The sequence below is a fragment of the Acartia tonsa genome, chromosome 9 (genome assembly GCF_053477335.1).
Source record: "Acartia tonsa isolate MP-2025a chromosome 9, ASM5347733v1, whole genome shotgun sequence".
NCBI classification, from domain to species: Eukaryota; Metazoa; Arthropoda; class Copepoda; order Calanoida; family Acartiidae; genus Acartia; species Acartia tonsa.
Genome location: NC_137268.1, coordinates 31,160,771 through 31,172,170, shown reverse-complemented (window position 1 = coordinate 31,172,170; position 11,400 = coordinate 31,160,771). Strand labels below are relative to the sequence as shown.

Below are 11,400 nucleotides of genomic sequence, written 5' to 3'. Positions count from 1 at the left end.
TGAAAATAATTTGGAGGAGGGGGGGGGGGGGTGTGTGTGTATTTTTTGTATTATCTGTAGTGAAATAGCCCCCTCGTAACCAGGTGTAAAAATGAACGACTTTTAATTTAAATATCAAATCCCATTGTATTCCGTGTTGTGTATTTTCGATACCTTTGTATTTTATAACAGCTTGACGTTAGAATAATTATTTCTCGCATCATATTATAAACAGCTTTCCGCGGATATAAAATGTACAATTATAAGATTAAAAACAGTTTTTTTAGCCCCGAGGTGCCGAAGGATATAATACGATGCTAGACATAGTTTTTTCGTATGGATCAGAACCGGTTCTTATCCGCCGGATTCGAATGAATACGAGAAAAATATTTATTAAACATCCACATTTTTAAGGGTGTGCAAAAAAATACACACTTTTTAAAAACATGAAGTGCGCGGAAATGGTACACATAGCGTTAGAACCGCTCTAGTATTATTAAATATGAAAAAAAACAGTATTTGTGCCGATTAAAAAATCCGGATCAACTGCAGTTCACGGTAAAATATTCCTGGTAACGAATATTTACAAAAATATATGAATTTTAAAGGCTGCTAGCTGCCAAACGGCTGAACGCACATATCATACCCGTACACTGTTTTAAGCAGCATAAGAAGGCCTAATTCATAATTATCACGCAGTGCAGAGAAATGCATGAAAAAGACATATTTTAAGCGTTTTTTCTTCAGTGAAGCTTTCCCTAGAAAGATTAATAAAAGCAGATGATAGATAGAAAACAGATAGACAGACAGACAGACAAACATACAAACAGACAAATAGACAAACAGACAGACAGACAGACAAACAAATAGATAGACAGACATATGGATAGATAGACAGATAAATAGACAGACATATTGATTGACAGACAGACAATAAGACAGAGTTACAGACAGAAAGACGTACAAACAGACACAGATGTATTCAAAATTTAATTTAGACATCCACAAATTCAGCGACACAGTATATTTGTAGTCCAAAGAATAAATTAGCTTTCGCCAAAACTCATAAGACTGGTAGCTCAACTGTTCAAAATATCATTTTTAGGTAAAGATTTTATTCTATTTACTTGCATAAAATTGAATATCATATACCATTTATATATCATTTCGGGGGGGATATTATTCTTTTTTTTGGTTGGTTGCGGGTGTTCCACTCCCTAAGAAAATAGCTTAAAACCACCACAGGACTAGTAGGTATATTCTCTGAAGATTAGAGCCCAATCGGTTCAGTGGTTATTGAGATATTAAGCTTCAAACAGACAGACGGACGTCGTTCTACTTTGTATTATTATTATATGTATAAAATATTATTAAAAAAGAAGTGAATAATGTAAAATTTAATGAAATTCCTGAAAATAAAACTTTAAATATACTTTTTTTTATAGATATGGTGATCGTAATAATTTAAATTTCATAATGCCGAAAGATAATTCTTGGATGTTTACTCATAAGGTAACAATTTTAGTAAATGCAAACATTTTCTATAATTATGGTCTGTCCGTTCATATGTTTGTCCATCCATCAATACGTTCGTCCGTACTCTTCTTGACTCTTTGTTAATACTTATCACTTGTGATGTCCTAAAATGTATATTTAATTCTTATATTCGATGCTTTAGCCTAATATTGCAGTAATGTCTAGTTTTAATTGATAAAGCTATGACTTTAGCATAAGCTAAACCCCTGAAAATGTATCTATCAAGCACTGACCCAATCTGATTATTTTTAAAAGAGAAGGGCTCGAAACATACACTTTAAGAGATTTGCAAAAAAAATGTATCTTGACTTTAGATGCCCTTCAAGAGCTCTATGGCTGCCGAGTTAACTCCAGAGGACCAGACATACCACCTCTTTACATTTCACAGGTTTAAATTAAAATATTAGAGTTAACTTCAGAAGACTAGACATATCACCTCTTTACATTTCACAGGTTCAAATTAAAATATTAGAGTTAACTTCAAAGGACCAGACATACCCCCTCTTTACAATTCACAGGTTCAAACTAAAATATTAGAGTTAACTTCAGAGGACCAGACATACCACCTCTTTACATTTCACAGGTTCAAATTAAAATATTAGAGTTAACTTCAGAAGACAAGACATACCACCTCTTTACATTTCACAGGTTTAAAGTAAAATATTAGAGTTAACTTCAGAAGACTAGACATACCACCTCTTTACATTTCACAGGTTCAAATTAAAATATTAGAGTTAACTTCAGAAGACTAGACATACCACCTCTTTACATTTCACAGGTTCAAATTAAAATATTAGAGTTAAATTCAGAAGACTAGACATACCACCTCTTTACATTCCACAGGTTCAAATTAAAATATTAGAGTTAACTTCAGAAGACTAGACATACCACCTCTTTACATTTCACAGGTTCAAATTAAAATATTAGAGGGGGCATCAGCTATATGTAACTCTTTGAAATCAACTAATAGCGTCGGACATATAATCCTTATACTAAAGTAACAGGATGTCTGTTTGTCTGTGTGTTTGTATCGAAGGATCTTGCTAACCGCTGAACCTCTGGGGGAGGGTACCACCACCACTCTCCCAAGAGAAATCGCCCTTAGAAAAAAATTAACCCTCCCCCCCCAAAAAAAAAAAAATAACTAAAATAAAAAATTGGGAGGACTCCCCTTAAAAAAAAAACAATTCTCCTTCCCAAATTTTCTTTTTTACTTTTTCTTTTTAAATCTAAAATAGTAAATTGGGTTAAAAAATTCGACTCTCCTATCCTCAAGTGTCCCTAGAGGCCTCTAGGAGCGTAGCCGCTAGTTTCCTATAATGTACTTACTATTGATTTTTTTTTTGGGTTGGTTTATTTTTTCTAGGGGCGATATTTTTTGTGAGGGTGGTGGTAATTGAAGATAAAAATAGTTAAGATAGATGGCTGAAAAATTGTCATGCTACACAATATAAATATTGAAAAACATAAAACCTATTTATAAATGTTTTCCCCCCATAAATTTTAATACGTGAGTTTACGTCCTTTGCTACTTGTGATGTTGTCATACTAGTTTTTTTAAATGCCATAGTATTTCATTAATAGGTTGCTAAAGTGCTTTTAACTATTTTAACTTTATTTCAATTTGAATTTGAATAGATATTTCATTTCATATTCTTATGAAGACCTGTATTATATTTTAAGTAAATGGAATTATTTTGAAATGAAGAATTTGCTTCCAGAGGCAATATTTTCAACAATCTTAAGGTGTGTATTTTTAAAATATAATAACAACAAGAATGACAACATTCAAATGTAGCACAGTGCAAAAAGAAAAAAATACTTATACAATTTCAAGCTGTCTATCTTATATAACAGCCGAGAAAATCCCATTCACTTTAAACATTTAAAATATACAGCTTATTAATAGAAGAGAAAAATTTTATTCTTATGTTTCTGTAGTGACGGCTGGACTGTGGACACATTCGGATAGACAAAGTATATTACAATGAACGAGTCATTATAAAAGCAGCAAGTAGTAGAGTTGCTGCGCATTCAAGAATAACACAATGCAAAGATTAAAATATATGTTTTTCCACTATAAAACTAAGACAATATTAAAGGATTATTACAATGCATGATTAACAGATAAAGTGCAGGTTGCAAGTAGCCCCGCTTCCCATGGTAGTGGGGGGTAGGGGTACCTTCCCGCTTAACCCTCCCTATCTCTGGATAGGCAGGGTTAAGTGGGCTTAATATGTAGATTTATTGTGGTTTTGTATTAGAGCAAGAAATCCTATCATAAAACAATCATTTAAACAACATAGGTAAATAACAAGAACGACATAGTTGCGTAGCAGTACAACTAGCCCAATTTCTGTCTGGCCACTACATTTCAATTAAAATTATTTCTATCTTCGTCAAATTAAAACCTAGGGATCCTGTAAACTGTTTTGAATCAATGTATGTCTACATGAATTTACAGGTTAAATAATTATTTTTAAATACTACATATACATTTTAACTAATTATTTTAAAGAAATGAACATTTTTTTGATATTTTATCCTCCTAATATATAAAGTAGTAAGGTTTTTTCTCTGTAGCAAAGGATCTCGGTAACCGTTGAACTGATAATGTTCTCCTTTTTAGTGAAGCTTCTTATAGATATTGGGTTAGGGTATGCATATAGGCAGTTTTTCTGTACTTCCATTTCCCTTTTAATATAGAACCCCTTGATTCTAGGGGCGCAGCAGCTAGTCCTTATAATAAAGTAACAGGATCTGTGTGTGTCTGTGTGTACCGAAGGATCTCGCTATCAACTGAACCTATATTAGGGTGAGTCGTTTTGGTCATTTTTATCTGAGACCAATGCGGGAATCTGCAAATTATTTTTATGAGTATAATACACCTCTGGATGATTTAAAAAACCGCTGACGACCAGAAATATAATTGTATAGCTATTTGTAAATGGGAGTCAAAAAATTATTGAATCAGAACTATGCCTTCATGGTGCTTCCAGAAAAGGCTTTGAGTAGTAGAATCAGGAACTTTTGTCCGGTTCAAAATAACTAGCCATAGAAATGACTGGAAATGACTGGAAAACCGCCATTTTTAAAAGTTTATTGAGAATTGTCCAATTTGTAGAGAATTTTGAGATTTTTTTCAGGTGAGGATAGAGATATTTTGAAACCGACTAAAGTTCCTGATTCTACTCCTCAAGGCACTAACAGGAAGCACCATAAAGGCATAGTTCTGATACAATAATTTTTTTACTCTCATTTGCAAATAGCTGTACAATTGTATGTCTGGTCATTAGCGGTTTTAAGACTTTGACTTTAAATCATTCAGAGGTGTATTATACTATAAAAATAATTAGCAGATTCCCGCTTTGGTCTCAGATAAAAATATCCAAAATCGACCCACCCTAACATATATTTTTACTTTACAAGGTAGCCTCTTACAGGTCCTAGAAAAGTTAATAAGTATTTTTAAAAAAAAATCAAGTGCCCCAATAAATGAACATTTCTTCGGCTGCTTTTTTAAACAATAAAAGTAACACGTTCATACTCATAGTAAGGGTCATAGAATATACGATGATTTATATTAGGGAAATATTTTCGTCAATTTAGGTTGCTGACATGGAACTACTGTATTGGTCAGCTTGTTCATCTAGTAGGAGGGGAGGGGAAGGGAAGGGGTGTATGTGGTGGAAGGAAAATCATTTTTTTATCCGGTTAAGTGTTTCACTTTATTGGAGAACATAAAAATCTGCTGTAATATCCAAGTAAAACCATTTTCTTAGTATGTAATAGCAGACCATAAGTATTTATATTATAGGGACGCTACAAAATGGATATTAATGAGTTTGCTCGAAAAAATGTAAGTTTTGATTTTTAAGTTTAAAAATAAAATTATCAAGAACCTAACTAGTGGCGTGCACAGGGTTTTGCCAGAGGGTGCGCATCCAAAAATGACACCTTCCTAAAGCCAAAATCGAACTTTATGAGGTTTTAATACTCTCTATAACAGTGGTGCCATTTTATATCAGGGCTGTATCAAAGAGGTGTAGACTCTTGTCAAGGACGGCGTAGAGAGGTAAAGAGAGAGGGTGTCCCATAGAGTAGTGGTTAGCGCACTACGCTATGGTTGGGAAAATACAAGTTCAAGTCCCCTCATAGATATTGCACTTGGATGACAAATGCTGTTGCAATTTGTCAGAATATAATCACGCAACCTTCCCTGTGATTCCCTTAGGTTGTAAGGAGGGAGATTTGTAGGAAGTTTGGATCCTACCTATCAAGCAACTGTAATCGTGCTTTCCCTCGTCCATGCTCCTCATTCATATGAGAGTGCCATTAATAAGGTTGGCTTAATATAGAACACCTTCCAAAACTCTAGGCCAAAGTGATGTAATAATTGAGTAGCTTCTACGAGAATTGTAATGTGACATAGAATACACTCAGCTGAGCGCGAAGCTTACCAATCTAGGATTGGTCAAAGGATTCTCACCTCCAATCTCCTCGTGCATCTAAATCCTAACTTCAGAGAATCAAGACTACATACGTACAGAGGTAAAGAGGGTTGGGCACATAGGCGGATGAATCCAACCCCCTTCTGAACTCCACTGGATCTAACAAATATAAAATTCAATATCCATAATTTGTTCAGGCTTCTACAAATCCAAGTAGATTAGAAGGTTGGAATGTTGGTAAGATATTTATCAATTTAATAGTTATATATCGCATTATATTATAGACACCTTTCTGCGGATAGTAAAATGAAAAATTTTAAGATTAATTGTTGAGCCAACAAAACTGGTATTTATTACATGATTTTTATTCTAATCGGTTCGAAGAAGGAGTTCAACTGGATTAATTTTATGATTTTACAGCCAATTGAATTCAATATTAAGTTGCTTAGCTATTTGTACTTTACTTTTCAATAAGGTAAAAGTCAACAGCTTTATGGACTTGGGATACCCGAAGAATTGTTAGATAACTCTTATTACATTGACAAAAAGGTATTTTAATAAAGATAATTTTTAAAAATTATGTTTTGACTAGAAAATAAAGAAAGTTGCGTCCAGTTTGAAAATTGAAACAAAATTTGTATTACCCCAAATATCTTTAAAATATAATTATAATAAAAAATAATTTCAAAAACTATTTCCACCACACAGGCAAAAAAATTGAATTAAACTTAGTTTTTCTTCCTACTCTCTAAAAACTTTTAAAAAAGTACTCTTGTAAGACTTAATAAAGTAGCGTGCCCAAAGAATAACCCTTGGGTTAAGAACCTTTAGGAGATCAATTAGAGAATGATTTGGATAAACCTTAAACCAACTACCCCACTTATAAATATATTTTATTTTAGATAAACGATTTTGATAGAGAGTTTGATTTAGTAATGATAGCAGAATACTTTGATGAATCTTTAGGAATTCATTATTTTCCTTAAATAAATCTGTTAATAAAAATAAAAAAAAATTACCCATAAATCTTGAGGACAAAATTCAAACCTGCAAAGGTGTCCACAATAAATTATAATGACCCCCCCCCCCCCTCTTAAAAAATCATGTAGATGCCTCTAAAGGCGTATCCGCTAGTATGTAATAAATTGTTATTAAATATTATGAAAAAAATAATTTTGTAAAGTAATGTTGGCTGATATCATGTGTTGGAATTTGAGAGAAGTAAGGTCAGTTTTGTTTTTTAATTAAAAACGTCAAGCATGTTCTATAAAGCTTTTTCAGAGTAATTTTTTTTTGTTGATAATTGAATTTTTTTTTTTAAGTTGGTATGGAAAAAGAAGCTGCTTATTTTATTTTTTAGCTGCCACAAAACTTCGCATTCAAATTTTAGGGGGGGAGTAAACACTATGAAGGAGAACCATATCGGTTCAGCGGTTAGCGAGATCATTCGGTACACACAGACCTATTACTTTTATATAAGGATTATTCAGTAAAACTTACAAAATTTATTTAGGTATCTCAAACAGAATGTGAGAAAGAAAGAAAAGAAAATTGCTATGTCTAGAGAAACAGTTGAAATACTTTCGTAAGATTTAAACTTAAATTTTTTTTAAAATGGTACAAATCCGATATAAATTCCTAAGGAGCTAGGGTTTTTATAGCCTTACATAAATACAAAGGAACTTGTGAAACTTAGGAAACACTAACTCCTAGGCCAAAGGCTAAGGATTTTTATTGGATTTGCATTTTCAAGTTTTAGAAACATCAGAGAGGAATAAAATATAATTAAATTTATTTATTCGACAAATGGACCAATCTAAAAAGTACATAATAAAACATAAATGCAAAGCTCTGAAACGGTAGGACAAACAATCATTAACACTTGTAGAGTGTCAAAACTGAATACTTAGAATATAAATGCATAAAAGTCTAAACATAATTGAAAAAAAATTGTTGAACATCTGCTTAAATGCTGGATAAAGTTTAAGTAAATAGGACTTGATTATAGACATACTTAGCTTATAACATTGTACATTGTTGTTCTAGGAATCATTATTTCAAAAATCAGATAATTATAATACATAAAAATTTGTTGTTAAAAAAGTTAAAAAATTAACATATTAAATGGACATACGGGCATTCTTGTAACGGATATAGAGTTGCTACGCTTTGTAAATCGTATCTTACTACTACAGAAACCATCATGCATAGTTTGAAATCGATAGAACACTTCTAACATGCCTAAATTAACGAAAAAAAATTTAAGTCTGTATTTATTTAGTGAATGGTTATCCAAAGAGTATCAAGTTTACAATTATTTCAAAGCTAAGCTGGAAATGGCCATGGACAGGTAATGCGTGCAGAGGTAGGGTCATTCACCTCCTAGCAAAATTAACGGGGGGTGGATACACCCCAAGGGTGTTCATACCCTTACAGCCCTATGCATCCCCATTGACAAGGGTATACAACACCCGCTAATACAGTCAAGCGGGGTGTTAAGGTAAAAATTAAACCCCTCTTAAATTAAAAGGGGTGCTTAAGAAATTAGCTTGCTTCACACTTCAATTTACAAATCAAATACACGGCTTTTTTACTTTTAAATGGGGGAGAGAAGGCACACTAAAAATACACAAATCTTGCTGTCTTATTACCCCCCTCGATTTGGATCTTGGACAAAGTAGCCTCGGACAAAGTAGCCTCCGTACAAAGTAACTCCTAGGACAAAGTAGCCTCAGAACATTTACTTAAGAAAAGTAGAAAAGTAAAGGTCATGGTCGCAGCACTCGGCCCCCTGGTCTACCTAGCCGCGGGTGCTAGGCCCCCTGGTCTATAACCTAACCTAACCTAAACATTGTAAAAACAATATTAAAAATTGTAAAATTTATATTTAAAATTGTAAAATCAATTAAAAAAACTGTAAAAGTCTACCAACTAATTTTTGTAAAATCCACGAAATTCTAAACCACCTATATATTTTCCTTAGGAGGCTACTTTTCTTAAGTAAATGTCCCGAGGCTACTTTGTCCAAGTTCCCTCGAGTTTGCAGTAAAAATTTATTGTCCTATCACTGTATCATATTTTTTTTCAGATATGGTAGAGAAAGGTTGGAAAAAGACGTGGCCAAACTACGTGAAATGAACAGAAAACTGAGGGAGGAATGTGTTCTTCAAGTGGCAGATAACTCTCTTCTAAAAGGAGAATTTAAGTAAGATTTAGAATACTGCGCCCCTAGTCTCTAGAGAAGAGATCTAACTTTATTAAAAAATAGCCTAAACATCACTATGATATTAATCAATTTTTGATACCTATTGAAGACAAAAAACACCAAACTTTTAGGCACTAGATGCTTCACTACAAGATTAAAGTAAACTCCAATATTATAATTATATTTTTTTAGATAAAGGGGCAGGTAGCATTTTCACCCTAGCATCTTTGGGCTACGTATTCAATGGGATAGGGATGGGAGAATAAATAGCCTAACACTATCACTTAAACTTAAATAGAAAACTTAATCGGTTCAGACGTTTTTTTGGATCTTAAGCTTCAGACAAACATTATGTTTCTTTCATGATATATTTTAATATTTTTGTGCTTCGCTACTTATGGATGATGTCATCCTTGTTTTACCCTATTTAATAATTATTATCCTATTATAAAAAGTAGTAAACTTTTTGTCTTCGGCAAAGGATCTAACCGCTGAACCATTATGGTTCTTCTTTACAGTGAAGCTACTTAAAGGAACAAGGAAGGGATTAAATTATTTTGGGGGAGGGTAACTTCACCCTCCCAATAAAAATGATCCCACCCCCAAATATTTTTTATTACTTTTTCCATTTAGAACTCAAATTAACAAGGATGACAACATCCATAAAAGCGAAGCACTTAAACAGTAGGACAAACGGACATTAACACTTATATAGTGTCGGAACTGAATAATCATAATATAAATGTATAAGAGTCAAAGCAAAATTGTAAGTAAAATGTGTTGAAAAACTGCTTGATTCAGGATAATGTTTATGGACATACTTACATTTCTAGGACTTGATTATAGAGTTGCTTCGCTTATTACATTATACTTTGTTGTCCCAGGAATCAATATACCAAAAATCAGATCAATCGGATGATTAGATCACATAAAAATTTGTTGTTAAAAAAGTAAAAAATCAACATGTTTAAAATGGACGTACGGACATTTTGGTGATGATTATAGAGTTGCTATGCTTTCTAAATCGTACCTAACTATTAAAGGAATCACCATGCAAAATTTGAAATCGATAGGACAATTCTAACATGCCTAAATTAACGAAAAAAGCTATCCGTTACGGACGTACGGACGTACGGACGGACGGACGGACGGACGTACGGACGGACCGACCCTAATTATAGAAAAGCTTCGCTTTTAAAAATGGTGGGGGAGTTCGAATTTTCCCTCTCCCATCTCAAATGCCCTATAGGCTTCCCGGGCCGCTAGTGTTTAATATACTACTTCATATTTTATTTAGGATGGTGTTAGACATAGTGGAGGGATATGTAATCAACTCCACCATCCCATGGTGTGCTGACTTTGCCAGAACTGAACCTGCTTACTTTAACCTATTAAAAAAGAAACAGACTAATTCTTTAGACTAATAAATGTTAAATAAAAAATAATTGAAATAAGAATTATATGTCGCCATTTTATTCAACACAAACCTCACCATCAATTGAGGATGTAAATAATGCATCAAAGGTTATAAACTATGTAATTGTGTGTATTATCACTGGGGATGGCCACTGTCCAAGCCCTTTAGATCCCTGTATGTATCAGGTTATCCTTATTCCAGGGACGTCTAAGGGAGGAGGGGGTGAAGGCATGTTTACTATTTAACCCCCTAAAAATAAAAAAAAATACATTAGAAGATAAGATTACCTCACCTCAAACCTTTTATTTTATCCCCCCCCCTAAAATAAAAAGCTTGGACGTCCCTCAACCAAGCCCCAAAATAAAATGCATCCACGTCATTGTTACTCTCTCATAAAAAATTCATAACCATGTTGGGTTTGTTTGTGGTCCAGATGCAATATGAGGAAAACTGCTGATTTATCATATATGTAATCAAATTTGTTATTTGTTGAAAGCGAAGCTTTTCTTTAATTAGGGTTGGTCCGTCCGTACGTCCGTAATATATAGCGTTTTTCGTTAATTACCAGAATGTCCGTCCATTTTAAACATGATGATTTTTTTACTTATTTGACAACAAATTTTTATGTGATCTAATAATCAGATTTTTGGTATACTGATTCCAGGGACAACATAGTACAATATTATAAGCGAAGCAACTATATAATGAAGTCCTAAAAATGTAAATATGTCATTAAACATTATTCTGTATCAAGCAGTTTTTCAACAAATTTACTTACAAATTTGCTTCGACTCTTATACATTTATATATTG

General features: G+C 33.1%; 1 protein-coding gene across 1 annotated transcript; it reads left to right on the top strand.

Annotated features, from left to right (window-relative positions):
- The first annotated feature begins 978 nt into the window (after nt 1–978).
- On the top strand, nt 979–10,632 carry LOC145328767 (galactosylceramide sulfotransferase-like). The gene is made up of 14 exons (XM_080172614.1): nt 979–1,084; nt 1,425–1,491; nt 1,830–1,903; nt 3,199–3,261; nt 3,931–3,979; nt 5,333–5,374; nt 6,164–6,203; nt 6,442–6,515; nt 6,869–6,932; nt 7,150–7,192; nt 7,480–7,551; nt 8,248–8,316; nt 9,055–9,171; nt 10,469–10,632. The coding sequence occupies exons 2-14, from the start codon at nt 1,456–1,458 to the stop codon at nt 10,593–10,595; spliced, it is 870 nt and encodes a 289-aa protein (XP_080028740.1). The 5' UTR covers nt 979–1,084; nt 1,425–1,455; the 3' UTR covers nt 10,596–10,632.
- The last annotated feature ends 768 nt before the right edge of the window (nt 10,633–11,400 follow it).

Coding starts and splice junctions, on each gene's coding strand:
- LOC145328767 (XM_080172614.1), top strand. CDS start 1,456: ATGCCGAAAGATAATTCTTGGATGTTTACTCATAAG. Junction 3,980..5,332: donor ATGTCTACATGAATTTACAG/GTTAAATAATTA, acceptor TTTATATTATAG/GGACGCTACAAAATGGATAT. Junction 6,933..7,149: donor ATACTTTGATGAATCTTTAG/GAATTCATTATT, acceptor AATTTTGTAAAG/TAATGTTGGCTGATATCATG.